Source organism: Corythoichthys intestinalis, chromosome 2 (genome assembly GCF_030265065.1).
Source record: "Corythoichthys intestinalis isolate RoL2023-P3 chromosome 2, ASM3026506v1, whole genome shotgun sequence".
Taxonomy (NCBI): Eukaryota; Metazoa; Chordata; class Actinopteri; order Syngnathiformes; family Syngnathidae; genus Corythoichthys; species Corythoichthys intestinalis.
Genome location: NC_080396.1, coordinates 48,752,016 through 48,776,232, shown reverse-complemented (window position 1 = coordinate 48,776,232; position 24,217 = coordinate 48,752,016). Strand labels below are relative to the sequence as shown.

General features: G+C 39.5%; 1 protein-coding gene across 1 annotated transcript; it reads left to right on the top strand.

Moving 5' to 3' along the window:
* The first annotated feature begins 2,099 nt into the window (after positions 1-2,099).
* adora1b (adenosine A1 receptor b) lies at positions 2,100-20,056 on the top strand. The gene is made up of 2 exons (XM_057830535.1): positions 2,100-2,588; positions 11,731-20,056. The coding sequence occupies exons 1-2, from the start codon at positions 2,248-2,250 to the stop codon at positions 12,506-12,508; spliced, it is 1,119 nt and encodes a 372-aa protein (XP_057686518.1). The 5' UTR covers positions 2,100-2,247; the 3' UTR covers positions 12,509-20,056.
* The last annotated feature ends 4,161 nt before the right edge of the window (positions 20,057-24,217 follow it).

Here is a 24,217-nt window from a genome sequence, read left to right as displayed (position 1 = left end):
TCATAGAATCGTCATCATCATCATCATACAATGCAAACTTATTTGTATTTCTACACTTGAACATGTTAATTGTTTGGTATTGTATTTGTTCAGACTACACTATGGATTATCTTTTTTGGACAAAGCAGAATTTCAAGTAAGATTCTTTTGTACGAATAAGACATTTAGTGACTCAATGTCTTAAGCCAAAAGCTTACATTCAGGCATCTACATTTCAGTAGTGTCATTGAGTACAAATATCTCAGTGTTAATCTGAAGATGGCAAAAACTGCTTGCTTTTGCTTTCAGTCTGCTAAACGTATACCTTCTGCACGTCATTGTTCCATAATACATAAGAGGACACCCGGGACTTCTTCGTACACGCTCAGCGGTCACGCCTTGCCTTCAGGAGATAATGGCGACCCTGCCATGGACACAGCTGCCGCCCTCTGCTGCAATTGAACTTGGAACCACAGTGTGTCGAGACAAGATGTCGATATGAAACATGTGGAGCTGGCAGTTCAAGGTTTAGGGTGTGTTCCTATAAACGGGACACAGTGGATGTGGCCAATTTAGACAGATAAAAAAGGCTCCCTGCACGATATGAGGTAGAACATGCTGTATACTGTATATACTTATACTTTTTAATTGTCTTATGCCCTATTATGGCCACATTTGGCCTATATATTGAAACTATGTTTTTTTTTCCCCATCTTAGACTCAACACGTCAACATTTGAGTATGATTCACTGAACCATGAGAAGAGTCACATTTTAATTTAAGAAATGGAAGCTCCTACAACTTTGATATTTTGAGACACCGGACACCATTCAGGCAATATATATATATTTTTTTTTGATCTGCAAACAAAACTAAGATTAAAGCGCTGAATGATGGCAGTGAACTTTTTTCTTCTTAATGTGGCGGTGAACTTAATCCACACAGTTCGCAACAAGTGCCTGAATGAAAGCCATTCATCAAAAAGAGACTTCAAGCTGTTCATTGCCGTTCCAATTGGAAGTTTACTGTCAAACTAAACATCAAACAATGAGAATGACATGTTATGTTATTTGAAACAATGAGTTATTTGTGCTCCTTTTCTCTTATCAATGTCAGTAATAACAGTGCAAAGTCCTAAATCTCTGCAGACCTCTGCCTCGGACACTCCGCTCAGATCACGCTGACAAATCTAAAGTGGGTGAGATCACTGAATTTCTCCAAATCCATAGGTTTTGTCTCCAATACAGTTGGGGTAAGAACATTTCAACAATTAATACAGCAGTACAGTAACTATCTACTTTATGTGATCAAGTTTATTACCAAATTCATTTGTATTTCAAATCAAGAGTCAGTAGTAGTAAAATTTGTTCTAACCCCCAAAATACACATTTTTTTGTTACACCTATAAGAAAAATAGGACCTTCGTATTGTATAAAATCTCAAGTTATACAGCAAAGTATTTGTTGTTGTTGGGTTCCAAAATTTTAAATACAACAAAGTCACAACAATTAAAACTATAGTGTTTTATACATGTCTTTATGGAATGCGGTCAAATGAGTGAGGTCTGGAACATAATGTGTTCAGCATTTTCAATAATGAGAACATTTTTTCCAGAAGAACATCAAAGAATAACTAATTCATTTAATAATGTAAGATTGGCTATTGTACAATTTTAAAAGATCATAAGTGGATAACGTCAAATACTATGAGTATATTTTAGCTCCAGAATGTGTATCGAAATTGACCAGTTTACAAGTATGTGAGGTGAAGGCAAACTGACAATTTGCCAAGTTTCACTTATATTGGAATGCACAAATCCAGTTTAAAAAAAAAAAGAAACTATAAATAGCTTTTCCCCTCTGTGGTTTATAGGTTACTATTTTTGAGGCAATTGCAGAAAGTAGAGTAGGAGGAGGAGGTGGGGTGCCATGCGTGTTAGCGCACCATCAGGCAGTTGGATGGTTTCTCGTGTATTTGCTCAAAGCCTCTCTTTTGTTTGGTCGTGTAGTGCCCCAACCCCCACCCAGCACCTTCTCTTCCTCCCCTACTTGCCCCGCGCATGCACGGAGAAAAGGATGCTCCTCTCCTCTTCTTTCCTCCTCCTGCTGGAGCATCTGCGTGTAAGCAGCGCGCAGCGGACGCACAAAACTCTGCACCTGTTCCTGGACGTACTGATTTAAAAAAAAAAAAAAAAAAACGGCACGTGTGAACTCAATAGGGCTTTTGCTTTTTTGACTTGTCGTCACCCCGACGTCATCCTCTTCAAGGATGACTGGAGCACTGCTGTCCTCTCGATCTCTCTATATTGGCATGGAGGTGGCGATCGCGGTGGCGTCCGTGGTTGGCAACGTTATGGTGGTGTGGGCAGTGAGGATCAACAAGTCTTTACGGGACACCACCTTTTGTTTCATCGTTTCACTGGCGCTGGCTGACATTGCTGTGGGAGCGCTGGTCATTCCTCTGGCTATCACCATCAGCATCGGGCTGCAGACGCACTTCTACAGCTGCCTGCTGGTCGCCTGCACAGTTCTGGTACTCACGCAAAGTTCCATCCTGGCACTCCTCGCCATCGCCATTGACAGATACCTGAGAGTCAAAATCCCCACCAGGTAATGCCACATGATAGTGATGTTGTACCAGGCACTAAATATGCTATATTCACTGTGTTCTTTTATAGTAATTTAAACCAATCCTAGTCTTACATGGGCATCAGGGCAAAGTTTTGTGCTCAAGGGCATGGTCATTCCTCGTTTGGATCACAGTTCAAAAACCAAGACTGCACCTCTAGCAATTTTATTTAGTATTATTATTATTTTTTAGTATTTTCGAAACAAACAGGTAATGTTATATCACCTATTCCAAATTCATCAACCATCAGCAGCACACTTGCATGAGATCTTATTCTGTCATCATAGTCACAATATGGTTACTTAAAATGTGAGTGGGCACTTTTACTATGCCATTTAGGAGGTGGTCTTTGAGTGTAACTTGTTACATTGGTTTAATGCAATAGTGGTGAGCTTATGTTCTGATTCAGACAGACAGATTTGCATATTTGCTGATACAGTATTTCATTGGACATCAGTAAATTTGCTTCATTCATATACATAATACTCCACATTTTGTAACAATAAATGTGCTAACCTTTCACAGACCAAACCAGTTTCTCCTTTTGGCAGGTAAAGGATGAGCAGCTCAAACAATTTCGCCAGTGTTTTAAAGGGGGAAAAAAAGAAGCCTGCTTATTGGTGCAGCAGAGTCAGAGGTGTTCTTGCCTATAAGTGAGGCATACTTTTTTCATGCTTGCACATGTCCACAAAATTATTAACACCTAGTCTAAAATATTGTTTTACTTCATGCTTCACTTTATCACATAAATGACATTATCCCATGTCAAACCCGCAGGCCAGTCAGGGACCGAGACAAGACTTGGAGGCCTTTAACGATTGGAGCCCTATTTTCAACAACGGCATTTGCGCAGTCTGGCATAAAAACATGCACATTTTGGAATTTAGTAAACCAGTCTAAGCTTAATAGGCATGTCAGTGGATTGACGGTGTGTCCTTGTGGGCACATCAGGTGGAATTGACAATTTCGTGAGCGAAAGGCACACTTTCACTTTGCTCCATAGAGATGGTCTAGGTTAAAGCGCACGGTAGACTGCTAATTTGACGCACAAACGCATGAACACTTTGTGTTCGGAATGCAATGCAATCGTGAAATGTCCATTCTACTGCGTAGGTCCACAAAGCTAATTAAATTTATTATGCCCAGTATGTCTTGTTTTACTTCCCATTACTAAGCAAGCGTCAACCCTCGAGTGAGCGACCGCATTTTCTTCCGGTCAAGTTGAGCAGTAGAGCTGCACCAACAAATACTGTGTTGTTAAAGGGAATGGAGAGAAGTCTGCCTATTGGTGAGAAGAATTGGCAGTGTTCATGCTTCTAGGGCAGGGGGTGGGCAAACCGGTCCTCAAGGGCTGCAGTGTGTCCTTATCATTGTTAGAACTAATGTAGCACAGACAGTTTAACCAATGAGGGGTCCAGAGAAACAAGAAGCACCTGACTGCACTCAATTGTTTGGACTTGTAAAGCACCAGATTGGTGAAAAGGTGTCCTATTGATGGGTTACAAGGAAAACCCGCACCTACTGCGGCCCTTTGTCGAATAGTTTGCCTCTAGGCAATGCATGCAGCCCTCTTTCCAAAGTGCATGCTTGCACCTCTCCATATAATGACTAAAACCTGGTCTAAGATGTGCTTTCGCTTGGCACAGGCTTGCACTGGTCGAGAATGATGCCCCCTGGTCTCCAGTCCCTTGAAGTCGAGACAGGTCTTTTGCGTTACAACAGTATTAAATGAATCCCAAACGTTTTTCTCTGATCTGTCCAAGAAAAATGAACCCATTGGGTACTATGTTTTTGGAGTGTAGCTGTCATTGAAATTTGATAATAGCGACTGTATATCATAGGCTGGGGCAGGCCATTTGGGGGCCCTAAGCAAAATAATGCAAAGGGGCCCGTACTTTTGCCCCACCATTTCGTCACAGTATACTGTGAAACCCATACATGCAATCCAACCCATACGTCCATATTTTGTATATTAATCAGATTTTGTTGCACTGTATACTTAAAACTTCTCCCCCCAAATGATTGTCAGTACTTACAGTCGATAGCGCCAAACCTTGTTCTAAAAGAGGAAAGAAAGAAGTTAAGGAAGAACTTTTTTTTTTTTTTTTAAAGCTTGTAATCAAGTATCAAAACTTAAAAAATAAAATAAAATAAAAAAACAATTGCCAGATTGGGGGCCCCCAAGTGGTTAGGGGCCCTAAGCAGCTGCATAGTCTGCGTATAGGCTGGGGGGGCTCTTTGATGTAAATGTCTTTTTCTGATCGCATGAAGTAAAGTTTTTCATTGGTTTGAGAAATAAACAGAAGACAGCACTATAATTATTGGCCCTAACTATTGGATAGTGACCAGTACAAGATGTCAGCTGAGATAGGTTCAGCACACTTGAAACTCCGAAGTGAGGATAAATAACAGAGGGATGGATGCATTGATGGATGGTTCGAGGGACCTACATTAGGTCTAGCTCGTCAAAGCAATTAGATTGATAAGGCATTTTCTGCTGAGTCATGAAGGTCACTTTTTTATTAATTAGATGGCAAAATATATTTTATTACTAGGGTTGCCTATTTTGTGAGACACAACTTCAGTGTAACATTACAACCGTTTAAAATATACCGTATATGTGAGACAACAAAAGAAGATATATTTTAAAAAAATCATAAAGTGTATAATCAGAATCAGAATGATTAAGTAATAATACAATTCATTCATAAATAATCACATCTTGAATGTACCTTTAAATAAAGAATGACACAGTAAATAAATGTCAAGTCAAACAGTCGAGTCTTGGTAATAACTTGCCTTTCCCTTCACTTAGAGATGTGTCTGTCCCAACACATACATTCCTAATCAATACTAATCCAACGCATGGAAGCCGAGGCTAATTGCAGCATTTCCTTTCGCTTCAGGCAAGTTGCACAGAAAAATCAGAATTAGAGTCCAAGGCCAGATTTATACTTCAGGTCAGAGGACATGCTTGCCATTTAATGCACCCATTTTCTTAAAGGTCCTTAAAATGATTTTGACTAACGCTGTAACCCATGCACATACACTGGAAACCATGACTTGCAAACCATGTTTGGCTCTTTCATCCTTCTGCTGCAACTCCCTGTGGCTATTAAGTGCCACTGAATTCATCAATACATTTGGCAAATGGGATAATATAGCCATGGACCAATGGTTCATAAATGAGGCTTGAGCTTGTGGGGACCAGTTTTGACAAGAGAGGGCAACACCTTTGTACATAAAAACTTAAGCATTAACCTCGGAAGTCAAACCTCCAGTTAGGAATTTGGAAAAGATTGGAACCAACTAAAAAGCTGTTCTTTCGCTTGCCTCGTCTCTAGGGATGGGAATCGAATCCGATTCCAATTCCGAACCGGTTCCTAGTGTTTCGAGGCCTCGACATCACAATGAAAAAGCCTTAATGATCCCTTTAACAATTCCTAAAGACGCGTATTGAGTCATCACGTGACGTGACGTCTCTTGTTGTCCAGACGCATCAAACTAGCATGGCGCCAAGTACCACTCGCTCCAAAGTTTGGCTACACTTCGCCAGGAAAGAGGGTGAAAATGAAAGGTGACGATGGTTTAGCACGAGCATTGCAGTTGTAAACATAACAATGACAGCACGTAGGTTCAAACGCTCGAAAGTGTGTCTTCACTTCACGAGGTATAATTACAACAAAGCGACTTGCAGTCATTGCAAGGTGGAGATAACTGCATCGGGAGGGAATACGACTGTACTGCCCTCACCGAGACGCTAAGGCTCAGTCCTGGCTATACAGCAAGTTTAACTCCCAAATGACGATGCAGAGGACGTTGGTATAATTTGCTGACTTTATTCAACCATCACTTGAAGAGTGAAACTAAAAATAGAAATGAAACAAATCAATTTCGTCCCCATTAACACCAGCAGAGGCCAATTTGGCCTTTCCCTATGGCAAATCCTCATGATCCAGAATTCACTGGGTTTTCTAGTGTTAACAAACAGGTTCGTATCAACGTAAATCAGCGATGATTAGCTGCTAATACAGTAAAAACACAAACGGTTAACATGCGTTCGCTGGCATTAGCACATTGTTCAAACCACTACACAACTGGATTTTATTGTCCGATCGCAAGCGAAACACACAACAACAACACAAAAGATGATACCTACAGGCGTTGCCTCTGTAGATATCTTTACAAACATTAACAAAGATTGTAGGCTCGTAGCAGTGTTTCCCTCTCTCACTAACTCGCTCACTCGCTTGGATGCTTTGCAGCTGCACTTCTTAGCGTATAAGCGCGCTCTTCTTCACGTGAGCGCGTTCTTTGCGTGAGGAAGCGCAAGGGCGCCCCCACTCGAGCGTGAAAGCACCATTAAAAACTAAAAGGCATGCATTTCAATATAATGGTATATAATACACTTTAACACATATTGCCAAAGGCAGAACAATGACCTATATGCCAATATTTACCAATATTTTTTATTTCTATTAAAAAAATGTTTCAGTAAAATGTTACGCATTCTTTTGTATTTGCCACTTATTGCCACAGTTAACATTGAGGCTTTGGGCCTAATTTGACCTCGTTGTGAGTTTGTAAGGTTGTGACTTCTGATTAAACAAACTCGATGCCAATCAAAACGTTCTTCTTTCCCCCCAAAATTAGAATCGATAAGAGAATCGATAAAGAATCAAATCGTTAAGCAATATCGATAATGGAATCGGAATCGTAAAAATAGTATCAATTCCCATCCCTACTCGTCCCAATGTAAACTTTTTCTAGACAATATGTGGCGATCACATGGGAAGGCGGTGACCATTGATATGAAAAAGCACACTCCTAGCGCACTGTAGTAGTCCAGGTTAACCAGATGCCAACATGGTTGCCATGTTGAGCAGGTCAACGTTGAGCTTCCCATGGAAGGTTCGCATGGACATTGAAAATTAAGCTGTTGTACTGTAGGTACACGATATGTTTGAGTTGTCAAATACATTCTGCAGGATTCACATGTTGAGCACCTACTGACCAGGCTGGATGATTAGTAAAAAGTTGTGATGATGGCATTATGATAATACTAATGAGAATGAGAATAATAGAGAAATACATTTCATGTATAACGCACTTTTACAGAAGCTCAATGACACTTTACATTTAAAATAAAGAAAAACAGCAAACAACATAACGATGTAAAGGTTTTTAGCTGTTTTTTGAATGTAGGAAGGTGTGAACAGGTGCGGCTGGGTTTCAGGAGTGAGTTCCAAAGGAAGGGGCCATCATCGGAGAAGGCTTTATCCCCCTAAGTTCCGTGTGGTATTTGTGGGGGCAGTGCAAGGATGTTCCCATCAAATGAGCGGATGTGACCGGTGGGGGTGTGGGGACAGAGAAGATCTGTGAGGTAAGGTGGGGCTAAGTTATTCAGTGCTTTCTATGTTAGTAGGATAATTTTAAACTGTATCCTGTATGTAATGGGCAGCCAGTGCTGGTTGCGGAGAACCGGGGTTATGTGATCACTATAGGCGGTACGGGTGAGTAGGCGTGCAGCAGATTTTTTTGGTATATTGTTGTTTATTGAGTTTGGATGGAGAACCGAAGAGAATGCTGTTGCAGTTGTCAAGTCTGAAGGTGATCAAGGCATGGATGAGGATTTCTTCAGCAGAGAAGGTGAGGAAGGGATGAAGATGGGCTATGTTCTTGAGACGGAAGAAGGCATTTCTGGCGATGTGGTGGTCAAATCTTAGCTTATTGTCCAAAGTTATCCCTCAGTTGCGGGAGTGTGTTGAGTGATACAGGGTGCAGTTGTTGAAGGTTAGTTTAAAATAATTGTCTTTGATGTGAGCTGAAGGGTTGATAATGATTATGTCCGATTTGTCTTTGTTAAGTTGAAGATATTTTGCTTGCATCCAGGATTAAATTTCACTGAGACAGTTGTGAAGTGTATATTGGGTGGTGTCCAAGATGGTCTCTGTGGAGATATAGATTTGGATATCGTCTGGGTAGCAATGAAATTGTAGTACAGTGGTACCTCGACATACGATCACTTTGACATACGATCCTTTCGACATTAGACGTAAAATTTGACTCGTCATTTGTCTCGACATATGAAGACATGCTCGAAATACAATGATTTATGACAGAGTCGCAATTTTATTGTTTTCCCGCAAGACGGAAGCACTGTGGATTTTCTTGTGAGAGAAATCAACATGGGTCCCAAAAAAGTTAGTGCAGGATGTGGAAAAAGGTGACCCTTATGATTGAAATTAAGAAGGAAATGATAGAAAAATATGACCGTGGTGGGCGCATCAGTAAATTGGCTTGACAATACCGCGGGAATATGTCTACTACAATCTCGAGGACGACTCTCATTAACATTATTTTTGCAACATCGGCAAGAAAGTCGCCACCTTCGTCAGGTTTTTAATCATTTATTTCAAAGCTTGTGCAACACAACACGGCTACGGTCAACCATAGCAGACTTAAACAAAAACCAAACATTAAAAGAGAATGTAAAACTTCCCACTCTTCCTCACCTCCCTCAGTCTCGCATCAGTCACACGGTGTTCTGCCAAAATCTCCTACATCGGCGAAACATCCTATTAGTCGAATTTGACACACAAAGTACTACCGTGCGCTCTAAACTTGTTTTGTTTAGATGCATACAGGCATAACGTACTAAAGAAATGCCTGAAGAAAATACTTAAATGTAGTTATATCAAATAAGGATGGTTTTAATTCGCTACGTGACTAATGTGGTCAACTGCTTCAAAGCTAACACAAAAAAACAATGGTTAAAAGTATTAGAGGGTAATACATGCGAAAAGCATCTTTGAGGCAGTGAAAAGGTTCTAAAAAACTAAATAAAAACAAAAATAGTGAGTACTCGCCGCTTCTAACCGATGTGCGCATGTGTGCGGATGCTTGCGCAAGCGCGCTGAGCATTGTGTAGGACATTTCGCCGCGTAGTAAGGAATGGTCGAACAACGGTACGTTTGGGAACAGCATGCAAAACACAACCGCCACATTACAACCCGATTCCTTACATTGTTATCATTATTCTAATTTGTATTTATAACTTATTTTGTTATGATATGTGTAATTGCTATTTGTAATTGTACCTGCAGTATTTGTGAAGGATGTTTCATAGGTTTTTGGGCTGAGAAACAAATGAATTGAATTATAATGTACTGTAGTGCTTTGACAGCTTCCTTGCCAATTTTAATCATAGTGGGACAAAAACATGAGGAGACCTGTGCTCTAATGTAGTGAACAGTGTGTGGACTCTTCACGAGAAAAAAACTTGAAGAGACTTGTGATCTTTTGACTTCAATCCGCTATAAACACAACACTATTGCGCCCGTGCACCTCATCATACTGCAACACCCAAATTGAAACGTTATCAACAACAGGCCAATAGGAGAGCAGTATCACAATTCCCTAAGCATGATGTGAAATATTATGACCAATCAGGCAGCAGGATCTTATGGCGTGACTTTAAAAAGCAGGGAGTACATATGTACAGTGGGGCAAATAAGTATTTAGTCAACCTCTAATTGTGCAAGTTCTCCCACTTGAAAATATTAGAGAGGCCTGTAATTGTCAACATGGGTAAACCTCAACCATGAGAGACAGAATGTTGAAAATAAACCAGTAAATCACATTGTTAGATTTTTAAAGAATTTATTTGCAAATCATGGTGGAAAATAAGTATTTGGTCAATACCAAAAGTTCATCTCAATTCTTCGTTATGTACCCTTTGTTGGCAATAACGGAGGCCAAACGTTTTCTGTAACTCTTCACGAACTTTTCACACACTGTTGCTGGTATTTTGGTCCATTCCTCCTTGCAGATCTCCTCTAGAGCAGTGATGTTTTGGGGCTGTCGTTGGGCAACACTGACTTTCAACTCCCTCCACAGATTTTCTATGGGGTTGAGATCTGGAGACTGGCTAGGCCACTCCAGGACCTTGAAAGGCTTCTTACAAAGCCACTCCTTTGTTGCACTGGCTGTGTGTTTGGGATCATTGTCATGCTGAAAGACCCAGCCACATCTCATCTTCAATGCCCTTGCTGATGGAAGGAGATTTTCACTAAAAATCTCTCAATACATGGCCCCGTTCATTCTTTCCTTTACACATATCAGTTGTGCTGGTCCCTTTGCAGAAAAACAGCCCCAAAGCATGATGTTTCCACCCCCATGCTTCACAGTGGGTATGGTGCAATTCAGTATTCTTTTTCCTCCAAACACGAGAACCTGTGTTTCTACCAATAAGTTCTATTTTGGTTTCATCTGACCATAACACATTCTCCCAGTCCTCTTCTGGATCATCCAAATGCTCTCTAGCGAACAGCAGATGGGCCTGGACGTGTACTTTCTTCAGCAGGGGGACACGTCTGGCAGTGAAGGATTTAAGTCCCTGGCAGTGCATTGTGTTACTGATATCTCTGTAGGTCATTCACCAGGTCCCCCCGTGTGGTTCTGGGATTTTTGCTCACCGTTCTTGTTATCATTTTGACGCCACCGGGTGAGGAGAGAGTTGAAAGTCCGTGTTGCCCAACGACAGCCCCAAAACATCACTGCTCTAGAGGAGATCTGCATGGAGGAATGGGCCAAAATACCAGTAACAGTGTGTGAAAAGCTTGTGAAGAGTTACAGAAAATGTTTGGGTACATAACAAAGTATTAAGATGAACTTTTGGTATTGACCAAATACTTTTCCACCATGATTTGCAAATAAATTCTTTAAAAATCAAACAATATGATTTTCAATTTTTTTTTTTTCTACATTCTGTCTCCCATGGTTGAGGTTTACCCATGTTGACAATTACAGGCCTCTTTAATATTTTCAAGTGGGAGAACTTGCACAGTTAGTGGTCGACTAAATACTTATTTACCTACTGTATCTTTTACAGCACAGTATAGCATTTTTGCCTCTCGCAACCGGAAATGTCTTTTTTAAGGCAATATTTTCCCGTTAAGGTGTGTTGTAACCAGAAAATTACATTTGTAGAGACATTCGTAAGTAGAGGTACCACTGTACATCTCTTATGTGAAATACAGTATATACTGTACTGTATACTATATTTCATGTTTTATTCTCTGAACTTAAATACATTATATGGTTCTCTGTGTGTCCCTGTAGGTATAAGAGGGTGGTGACACCCCGGCGAGCAGGTGCAGCTGTGGTGCTTTGCTGGACAGTAGCTTTTGTGGTGGGCCTCACACCCATGCTTGGCTGGAACAACCTTGGTCATCTCCAGCAGAACGGCTCCATCAGTTCAGACCTGGTCATTACATGCCAGTTTGAGAATGTCATCAGCATGGACTACATGGTCTACTTCAACTTTTTTGGATGGGTGCTGCCGCCCCTTGTGCTCATGCTGCTTATCTACGCTGAGATCTTCTACATGATCCACAAGCAGCTTAACAGCAAAAAGTTGACCGGCAGCCACACCGACCCCAACAAGTACTATGACAAGGAGCTCAATCTGGCCAAATCCTTGGCACTGGTCTTATTTCTCTTTGCCGTCAGCTGGCTGCCCTTACACATCATAAATTGTGTGACGCTCTTCTGCCCTGAGTGCCAGAAACCCATTGCCCTCCTGTACATCGCCATTCTACTCACCCACGGCAACTCTGCTGTCAACCCCATTGTCTATGCCTTCCGCATCAAGAAATTCCGCACGGCATTCCACAAGATCTGGCAACAGTACTTTTGCTGCAAAGACATGCCGGCTCTGGAGATCCAGCCCAGTGACAGGAAATGGCACAGTGTCAATCCTGAGCCGGAGCGAGCATCACCCCCAGGGCCTCCGCAGGAGGAAACTCCAATGCCCGACACTTTGCACCCTCCGAATCAGCCAAACGAACCTCTGCAGCTGAAAGAACACCCGCCCTTATCGGAGCAGAATTCCGTTTAGCACAAGGAATGGAGCCAATTAGGAATTAACCTTCAAAGCACAAGAACTGTGGTTCTGATCGTGGTCCGATGAGGGAAGACAATTCCTCTTAGCTGCTCGCGGCAGGTTACTGAGATGGTACTTCCTAAACACAGGAAAAGGATTGGTAATTACTCAGGTGGAGCAAACTGAACTAAATCTTTTCACCACAAAGTCATAAATACTTCCAGGTGGCAAAAACGCCATTGGCAAGCCCTTGCATGTCTTTTGACAAAAGTAGGGTAATCAAAAAAAACAAGGTAAATGGCTTGACTGATGATTTTAGCCTTCTTTTTCACCTTCGTAGTTGAAATATGTGAAGTTTCAGTCGATGACATTATGTTTTGTGAGGTATACTGTTTGAAAGGGAAATACAATTTTGAACTTAATTAACATTTCAGTTAGTTGAATGAAGATAACGAGATGTGGAAAAGTCAAAATTATTGTAATCAATAACAAGCCGGGTAATACATTTTATAGTGCTCGGTTCAGAGCCACATCCGTGCTCTTTAACAGTGAAACTGATAACAGACATCACTTTTCTGCCACCCGGAAGTACCCCTGGCGCTGACCTTAACAAATATTCTGAAAAGGTCTTTGAACTAGCAATAATTTAATTATTTTACAATGGTTATCTAGCGTCTTCATGTTTTTTAAAAATGATGAATATTTAGTTCTAAGTTTTAACATTATGATTAAAATCATTTTTTTCAAGACTAAGGAATCTAATTCCATCTTTCGTTCCATAAATAAGCCATTTTTAATCAAAGACAACAACAATAACTTGTCTCAATAGCAATATATCTTTTGATCTTAAAAAAAAAAACAATCACTTTATTCCTGTAATATTAGACCTTTAGTCCTTGTTTCCTTCTAAAATGACTGCTAATTCAGGCTGTCATGTTTAGTAGTATGACACGATCACATTCAAACGTCTGATGAGCCTAATGTAGGCAGGACTTATTCATGTGCTTTACATGTACTTTGGCCACCAAATCTGAATTATACAAAACAATTTTCTGCATATTTTGTGCACCGCATGTGGACTCAATTTTGAGAACTCCTAGTTTGACATACATCAAGCTTGAAGCTGTTTGCTTCATTTTTTGCTGCATCATTTAGAGTAAAATCTGAAAGGCAATGTAATTGAAGAACAAAATCACCAGTGAAGTTTCTTTTTCTGTTTATGGCTGGATTTAGATTGCATAATTTATGGAGCACAATTCAGTTATGCATCAAGGCAGAAAAATGCAAAGGGGATGTCCTCAGGTTGTAAGTGACACATATCTGAAAACACGTGGAGGAGCATGGTGTTGCAACACCCACACTTTTCCCCGAGAGGTATCAAACCTGTGGGGGATGTGGATTACTGTGGTGAAAGTTTAACACCCTTACATCAACATTTTGGCCTCACACACGTGGGGTATTTGGGTGATTTTTTTTTTTTTGGTATCAATTCAAACCAACTAAACACTATCTACTATTTGAATGTATTTACTGTATTATGCTCTGAGCAAAAGGCCATGGAAAGGTTGCAAAACACAAAATGACATCAGTGGTCACTTGCCCCATTATGACAGTTAGCCAACATATGCTGACGCAGTTAACTATTTATCATGCATTACCATCATAGCCACCAAAGAAAAAGTTAAGCCTTCTGACTGCTTCAACTGAGCCTGTTTCCAAAAGACTGACAATGTGCTTCAGTATAGGGCAGCGTTCAGAGTCCTGTCCATTAAAAGTGGTGGCTCAAACATGCAGGCTCACACAGCAGGCTTGTTTCCAATGTACTTACATTGTGAAAGGTCCTCTTCTCTTGTCATATTGCACAGAGGAAGAGTACAGTACTTCTTTATCATTTAAAAAAAAAAAAAAAAAAAAAAAAAAAAAAAAAAAAAAAAAAAGGGTAATATCTTTTTTATGTGTGTCTTAGCAACTCACTTAATGCAGAGCAGTAAAACATAACTGTATGCATAGACTTCATAACCTATTGACATGACACGGGAAACGTGGGCGATTCGTAGGGGGCCTATTTTCAAAAACTTCAAATTCAAATATTTTCTAAACCAAAGCTGCTAGCGACCTTAAACCAAAACAGGCACCTACCTTAGCCATATATGAGTCTCCATGAGCAGCAGCATAAAAAAATTCAAAGTCGTTCCCTAATAAAATCCTGATTGATTATTTTGTATATGACAAAAACGAAAATAGCTATAAAATTCTCAGATTTTACACTAGATGCTCAAAATCTTCAAATGCAGAGATAATCACCTATATTTACAGGATCAATAACAATATTTAACATATAAGTTTTCGCCCAAAATACCAACTTATTTTTCTTTTATTTACTGCATGTTGTCAACAGCTAATAAATCACTCAATTTTCACATCAGAAACTTGAGGAAAGCATACAGAATCAATTATAATATATAAATGGATTACTAATAAATTCTATATACAATCACAACTTTTTATAGAATATAATGACAACAAAGGGCTATTCTACAGTTGTACAATTAAATTGTGGAGCATTTCCCTTTGTAGTGCATGATAAGTTAAAATCTCAAAAGTGACTTGCAAGTATTAAATCTAAATGAACAAATATAAAATGCTTATGTGATAACTCTATGTTCAGGCAGTGCAAATAATTGAAGTAGCAGCAGTTTGACAGTTAAGGCTTTGAATATTGCAGGTGAGTAAGTATTGCACATATAATATTGCATATAAAAGAATATTGGACCATGCCTTGGAGCATTTCAACTTTGCAGTGATAAGTTAAAATCTCAAAAATGACTTGCAAGTACAAAATCTAAATAAACAGATATAAAATGCGTATGAGATAGCCCTTCTTTATAGATACGGACGTAAAACAGTTGATTCTTGGTTAAAAGCAAAACAAACCGTGCAGGCAGTATTTGATTTACGTAAATATGGCGAACGTACCGCTCGTCTAAGTTCACTGTGGCGCCACCTTACCACAAGTCCACAGCAAAGAGCTTTTTACGTTGAAACTTTTGTGAATAAATGCTTAAATCCCTGAATTCTTTAGAGATATGGACGTAAAACAGTCTCGATTCTTGGTTAAAAGCAAACAAAAGGGCAGTTTGAATTTACTTAAATCTGTCAAAGAATTGCTAGTCTGTTAGCTCTTTGTTATAAAAAGGGGGCTGCCACAATGGCTTTTTTCCGTTCAAATTTCTTGTGAATAAATGGTTAAATCACTAAATTCTTTATAGATATTGACGTAATACTGTCTTGATTCTTTGTTAAAAGGGAAAAAAACGGGCAGATACGCATCTTTTCTACATATATTCTATGTCAAAGAATGACGCCAATGCCGTAGCGGTTCCCATTCTCCAAATGATTTTTTTCACGTTTCAAAATGCATGTATGGTACGAAAAATATAATATTTACCTTGAATCCTCGAAAAAAAAAAAAACACTCCTGAGACCATTCTTCCTGTTTGTATGTGGTACAGCTTTCGTAGTTCTTCAAAAATCCAAGCTTGAATCCGACATGAGTCTGTGCAGTCTTCGGATATTACTAAATGAAGCTCGCCCCCCTATGATAAGGCATGACGCAAAGAATGACGAAATGTCAGGTCAATAGGTGAATAAGTCTATGCTGTATGAATAGATTAACGTTGCACCATGATGAAAGAAAAAATGTTTCTGTTGTTACCTCTGAAATGGCCTATGTTAAATGTATTTGTGTGAGCCTTTACAGTGCTGTGAAAAAAGTATTCAAAAGCATTCATAAAAAATAGATAAACCAAAATAAAAACAGAGGGACTTGGCTAACATTTGCCCAAAAACATCTCGATGATCCTCGATACTTTTGGACAACACATCTGCGGACTGACAAATCAAAAATGTTGTTGAAAGAGCCCATCACATCTGGGTAAAACTGCACAAAATGTAACATAAGGGTAATAATGCCAACCATGAAGCATGTTTGTGCCAGTGTGAGGGTCTGGGGCAGGGTCGAAACCGGTCCTCAAAGGCCGCTGTGGGTCCTGATTTTTGTTCCAACCGACCCAGCACAGACAGTTCAACCGATGAGATTTATCCCTAAAACAGGGGTCGGGAACCTATGGCTTGCGAGCCAGATCTGGCTCATTTGACGGCTGCATCTGGCTTGCAGACAAATCTTTAGTTATTAAAAAAAAAGTTCTGTTGTATTTCTTTGTGCATTGCGCAAAAACGGCTACGGTCACCGGTTATATGCTTGTGTTGCGCAGTAATGAGCAGACGTGACTTTTGGGGCATATGCTTCGACAGCACTCCCGCAATTCGCACGAGATATCATCATATAGCAAACTAGATGTGCTACGTTAGATCCCCCCAAGTGCCATGCAATTGGCTGCGTGAACCCAGGGTGAACATGGGACACGTAGTCCGTATACTACAACCGGCGACTAGAAAGCCAGTTCGCAGTTGTTTTAGTGAGAAAGTGGCAAACATACATGCTGTTGTGTCTGTCTATATATCTATTTATCTATCAATCGCATTGGCAACGCAGTTGAGGCAGAGACACTGTTTAAGCGGGGCCGCCGTATTTTGCTGCGAAAATAGTGGCCGATGTGCGCATGTGAGTGAAGTAAACTTCCCTCGTTTTTTGTTTCGTTTTCCACGTTTTTCAGCTAATTTTAGAAACCTTTTTGAGTAGATGGCAAAAAGGATAAAAATGCCTTTGTGGAGAATTTTCGCATAAAGACAAGATGATTAAACGGATCAAAGACATGCCTCTGTCAGCAAGAACTTGGAACTGTTCACGATCTTACCATCATGATGTCAAATCAAATTGAGTCAACGCAAGTGAAGGACATAAATGCGGCACTGTTTTTTTCTCTCGCTTTGGATGAATCAACTCACGTAAATAATTGTGCGTAATAGCAAGGTTTTGACTATGAAAGAGGCAACAAAAGGGGAGGATTTATTCAAGTCCTTCACTTAGTTCGCTAAAGAAAAAAATCTACCGATAGATAAACTTGTTTCAGTGTGTACTGATTGTACTCTGTGCGTGGTGGCGAAAAACAGGATTTGTTGCGCTTCGTGAACATGAAAAGAGACGCATCCTAAGTTTCTCAATGCCTGTGTTCTGTCAAAATTTCCTCCCTTTAAAATTTTTCTCCCCAAGCTTTTGTGGTGCTGAAAAAGCCCTCTTTTACATTCAGTTGGACTCTCAATGTTATCCAAAGGTGCTAACTAAACTACATACATCATAAACATACATGTGCAACACGAAAATGGCGTAAATTAATACATAACGACACGGCGAAGTCGCTAACAGTGAGAGAGCAGGGTGCAGTTGTGTGCAGCTAACATGGTCGGATGTGTCTGGGAACTTTTCTACATGTCTTTACATGATCAAACTTAAGTAAATATTCCTTTCTTTAAAGTAAGTTTGTCGTGTTTACTTTGGAATCGCTGCATTCGCGGCCATTTTTAACGTTACGCGCATGCGCAGAACCGCAAAGTAGCAATTTTTGATGGGTTGCAAAATTTGTCAGAACACCTGCATGAAGCTTAACCCCACCAAGTAAAACAATGCAGCACCAGAAGTCGTATTATTGGTAACAAATACTCATCATTGATTAGCAACAGCATAACAATGTTATTAAAAAGAATTCCGAGATTAACCCAAACCCTTGTACTTTAAAATTGTTGAAATTACATAAAATGACACGTTACTTGTATTTTTAGTTTTAAACATTTTGTATTGCTCTCACGGAATTACATTTAAAAAAACACTATGTGGTGTTCATGGCTCTCTCAGCCAAAAAGGTTCCTGACCCCTGTGTTGAAACAAGTATCACTTGACTGTAATCAACTGATTACACATGTTAAAAAAAAAAAAACAGGATGGTGAAAAGGTGTTGTCTTGTTCGGTTAGAATGAAATCCTGCACCCAATGCAGCCCTGTAAGGAATAGTTTGGAGGCCCCTGGTCTGAGCCATCTTTGCTGCCTCAGGACCAGGACAATTTGCTGTGATTTATAGAAAAATGAATTCGGTCATTCACCAGAAACTCGATCAAGAAAGGGGTAAATACATTTTCACTGAACTGATTTTCTAAAGAATTAGCAGGATAACAATAAAGGCTTGGCAGGGGAAATAAGCTTTAGTTTCGCTTTGATTACATACAGAGGGCGTGGAAAGTATTCAGAACCCCATAATTATTATGACATCACACAACCCTAAGTGTTCAGATATATTGCTTAGTGATTACTTGAGCACCCTTTTGAGCTGATACAGTCATGAGTCTTTTTGGGAATAACGCAACATGTTCTTTCAAACCTGGATTGGAAATCCTCTGCCATTCATCCTTGCAGATCCTCCATACCTTTGACTCTTATTTATTTTTTTGTTTGGGAAATAACTTATTTGTTCTGTGCAAAAAAAAAAAAAAAACATTGTTCTCTTTAACAGCACTTGGTAAATACTTCATTAAAAAATATTGATTTGGCCTCATGTGAATATATTTAATATGAAAAACGCCAAGTAGGGTATTGATCGAGATGAGCCCTAAAAAGAAAGCTCCTTCGATTAAGTTTTGAGGTCTGGTCTTGACTTCTTCATTTCTGCTTACAACTTTGATTATTGTTAACTTCCATGTTCTTGCTGCCACAAATTGACATGTGTAGTTATGTTATCAAATGTCCTGAAAACACTCCTACACCTGCAGTGTCAAATCAGCCTTTAATGCTCTGTGGATGTTGATTTGAATGTATTATTAATGTAAGTACCAGTTAAGGACTGTTAAGCTGTGATCCGAGAGGTCTTCAGGTCTTGATTGCACAACAGTGCCGCATTGTAAATTGCGCAGTCGAATGATATTTTGCACAAAGGTGTGTATGTGCAGATACAAGAATTCTCATCACATCCTCGCCATTGGTGGGCCCTCTTGCTACTTCGATACCCTGTTAAATGAACTACGCATTCAAAAACCTTTTCTAATTTAATGGGGTCAACTGGATAAAAATGTCCTGTACAATACTTATTTGGTATTTAAAACTGTTGTTTTCACATGGGCATAGCATTACAATTTTCTGCTTGGGTCAAATACTGAAATCAATAAACGTAACACATTTCAAGTAAATAAAACTGCAAACGGTGTGTTTTATTTGTTTGTTTTATGTTTTTAATTGTACTCAATGGGACAAGTAGGACCCCATAGCAAAGCAAAATTGACGATAAGACCTTGTTCATGTCTCATTTACATCTCTGAGAAGTGAATCATTATCAATCAAGCTACGATTGAGACCAGAGGGGTTTTCTCATTTTTTTCAAATTTGTCTCGTGAGAAATAAGTCTCACAGTGAGCATTGCGTGAGAAGGTTGAGAAAAATATTCCAGTGGCACGATTTCTCAATAATGTCTTACAGCTGTCTCCTTTCATGATCTCACCAAGAGACAACTATGAGATCTTGTGTATCTCAAAAGTGCCTCAATTTGATTTCCTTTACTTGCACTCAGTATCTCAGTCATGTCTCAGTGAAAGATATGGATATTGTCCGAGTGGACAAGGAGCATGTCAGCTAGAAAATGCAAGCCACCTCCGTATTAAAATGATCCCAGTATTTGACATAATACAAAACACGATGTTTACTCACTTCCTTGTAAGTTCAATGGGCCCACAGTTGTCGCACACTTGTTTTGGCCGAACTCGCGGTGAACGGAAACTTTCTGAAACCCAAAAAGGCTCACACGCCTCTCCCTGGTGCAGCCACAAAAGCCTGCAGCCGTTTGGCTGGCGTGATGCGAAAAATAAACGAATTCATCCGCATAATCAGCTGAATCCGCAGTCCATCTGCATGCTATGAAGCAATGCTGTATTGTGTGATGCTGACCCGGGTGATGTCACATTCGGCTTAAACCCGAGACTGGAGAGCCGGAAGTCACTCATTTTCATGGCGCAGAATTCAAAAATTGAATACATAAAACGATCGCTTCCACACACATCCAAGCGGTCCATTTCATTCAAGAGCATAAAACACTGCGTGAAATATTAAATAAACATGCTTTTTGGTGTCATTAGCACTTTAAGGAAGAGCGCGTTTCCCATGAGGATTGGCGCACACCCCCAAATAGTGTTGTAAAATCACGACCGTTGCCTGCAGATGGATAAAACATTTGTTTCCAGCGGCTGTGTGAAGGATGAAAAGTAATAAAGTATTGAATCCAGTTGTGGCTAAACAATGGCATATGACGGTTAGCAACCGTGTGGCTCACCCAACCCACCCGAACTCGTCAACGCTGACGAGTTTGGTTTGGGGGGGGGGGGGGGTATGTCACGCCAGCAAGTGAAAGCCAGGCCAATGTTTATTTTGTATATCCTGGTAGACGCCCTTTCTTTTTCTTCCTCAGACAAAACTTTTTGTCTCTGTTGCTCTGCCATCTTTGCAGAATTTGCGCAAAAGCGTTAGCATCGACTTCAGTCTTTATAACGAAAGGGGGAAGTGACGTATGCCGTAAAGCGGTCAGCACATTTGTACTTTTTTTGTTTGTGGGGGTGTGTCTGCGTGTGTTAGAGGGTTCCTGCCACTCTGCTCACAGTTGATTAGTGCCGGTGAAAGTGATACAGATGACCTCAAGATATAAAAGAGGTGTCATTCAACTAGTTGTCAGTCAACATATCAGAAATGTAATGAAAGTATTTTATTAAGGTTGAATAGTTACCTAGTCTTGCTTTAATCAATTTATTAAGTATTTTTGAACTGTTCAAATAATGTTAAAGATTTCACACGGTTGAAACATCACTTTTTTTTCAAGATTTTTATTTTAATTTTTTTTAGATGATAGTATTTTGTTGTGATTTTTAAAAAGTGCAAATACTTTTTAACATGAAACATTACTTTGTGTGTTATTCTTAATTTATCATTCATATTACATTCTCAATGTTTTCTCATGTGCCTCAAATATGGCTCTGATAACAAAATTCTAAGACATTTAAGAGAATCAAGTGAGACATGGATGAGATCTTTTTTAAGGTTCATATGTCAGGATATATCTCATATAAGTCTCAGGTTTATCTAATTAAATGCTCTTAAATTCCACTTCAAAGAAACCAAGACATGATTGAGACAATTTTCAGAACTATATTTCTCTTCTCAAATATTGCTCAAATCTTGCTCAAATCTGTTTTTTTCAAATCAATCCCCTTTGTCTCAATGACGTCTTTGCTCATTATGACTCATTCGTTGCTCCTAAGAGTACTTGTAGGAGTACAAATTCAGAAACAAATAAGCAGAGAATGACATAAATTTGAGACGCTCAAATTCGTCTCACGAGACAGGATTAAGCAGATAAGAAACAAAATTTTGCTATGAGACAACACAAAATGAACATGATTCTTATTCTTAATGTGTTATGTGTATGGTGGTGTGTACATTTTGGGGTTTCCCTGATAATTTTTAAGTCATGATTGAGTCACTGACATAACGTGGCCTGGCTTACACAGGCTGATCATTAATGTAGTAGTAGAGATGAGCTTGCCAAGAGTGTGAGTGCTTGAGTGGCTTATAAGCGTTGCTGATTAGACTTAGTTTCAGATGTGTCAGCAGGTGAGCCAAGTTGGCCTGGTGAGGTGGGTGTGGCTGGTGTGCTGAGTGGAGCATGGAGTGAAAAAACACTGTTGAGTGATAGGAGTTGGATGGCAGACCGAGACTGTGACAAGATCTTCCTTTTACTGAAAATAATAGCCTCTAACCACTTTATATACCTTCCAGTGAAGGTCTGGATTCTGGTTGAAGATATTTTAGAACATTGGTCTTCTACAAGTTCAGTTCAGTCAGTTCTGATGATGGTCAGCCTACTTTAAATGATCAAATCAAACCACAAGTTTTCAATAATATTCAGGTCTAGGGATTGAGATGGCCATTCCAAAATGTTGTACCTTTTCCTCTGCATGATTGCCTTTATGGATTTTGGGCAGTGCTTAGGGTTGTTGTCTTGCTGTATCCAGCCCGGCCGCAATTTCAACTTTGTCAGTGATTCATTTTCTCAAAAATCAGCTGATACTGATTGGAATCCATCTGAGCCTTAACTTTAAAAGGATTGTCAGTGCTCCGGCCACACAGCATGGTGGAATCCCACCAAAATTGTTTGTGGGTAAAATGTATTTGTCTTGGAATGCTTTGTTCTTCATCCTCCATGCATTTCGCCTCTTGTTATGTCCAAATAAGTTTCACGCGTCTGTATGCGTTTGTAGCATGAGTTCAGAAAATGCTTCTTCAGCATTACTTTCCCATACAAGATCCCCTTGTGCAAAGTGCGGTGAACAGTTGAACAACGCACAATGACACCATCTGCAGTAACCTCATTATTTAGGTCTTTGGAACTAGTCTGTGGCTTGACTTTGATAGTTTTCACTATGCTTTGCCTCTGCTTATCTGAGATTTTGGGCTTGAAGTGTGCCTGTTTTCCCATTTCCTCACTAGATTCCTCAAAGTGAAAACTTACAGTTGACCTGAATAGCTGAATAGCCCATTGTGTCCTTCCCAGAAACCATGATGTTGAACATCCTTGTTTTTAAGTCTCCCATGATGGCACACAGATGCAAAGAGGAGAAGCACTAGCAAATATGGCCACCATAAATACCCTTTCTCGTTATGGACTTTACTTGTGAATGTAAGTCACTAGTCAACAAGTTTACCAATCAAAATTTGCCTTCCATTAACTAGTGCTGAAGGTATTCAAATCATAAAACAACAAGGGTGCCAAAAGTTTTGCACCTGGTTTATTTTGTTTAAATATCTATTATACATGTGTGGCAGTTGGGGTAAATTATCCTCCTGTTGGCACTTTGGGCTAATCAGCCCAGGATGCTAATCAGCCCAGGATGCCAATCAGCACGTTGACCCCTCCTATTTAAGGGGGGAGCTATCTTGAACTCCCCAATTGCTCTTTGGTGTTGAGGTCTCACACTTCCAATTGCCTCATTTTTATGGCGCGCCGTTTGTAAAGCAGCACATGCTCAAAATTACGACAACATTTTCTCACCTTTAGCGCCAGACAGTGTTTAAAACGGGGTGTGAAATTTTTAGAGTCACTTTTTTTTTTCACATTTACAATATTATTTAGCAACTTAAATGTTTATTTTTAAAGAAGAAGTTTTGGACCTGATTGTTTAAATCCAGAACTAAATATTTAATTTAAATCCTTAATTTATATCCCTTATCCTAAATGCTAAATCGGGAAATGGTTGGAACTAAATATTTAGCTTAATATGCAAATTCACATGACTGGAGACCGGAAGTGACAAAATAAAAGCTGGAGCGCGCAAAATACTCTTTAAATAGTTTCTCCTAAATATGTATTTTACCTATATATTGTTATTATTACAATGACTCATGTCCAAGAGCAGACTGCAACCGTTGAGTAGGTTTTATTAATTTTCAAGCAACGTAAACAGACAGTCTGAGCTTCTCCACCAGCTTTTATTTTGTTACTTCCGGTCTTCAGTCATGTGAATTTGCATATTAAGCTAAATATTTAGTTCTGATCATTTCCTGATTTAACATTTAGGATATAAGTTTCAATTAAATATTTAGTTCGAGATTTAAACAATCAGGTCCAAAACCTATCTAAAAATAAATATTTAAGTTGCTAAATAATGTTGTAAATGTGCAAAAAAAAAAAAAGTGACTAAAAATTTCACAGCATTTTAAATACTGTGTGGCGCTAAATG

What these genes read in the sequence shown, in the direction of transcription:
- adora1b (XM_057830535.1), top strand. Translation starts at nt 2,248, where the DNA reads ATGACTGGAGCACTGCTGTCCTCTCGATCTCTCTATATTGGCATGGAG. An exon ending in AGAGTCAAAATCCCCACCAG is followed by an intron (nt 2,589 to 11,730) that starts GTAATGCCACAT and finishes GTGTCCCTGTAG; the next exon opens with GTATAAGAGGGTGGTGACAC.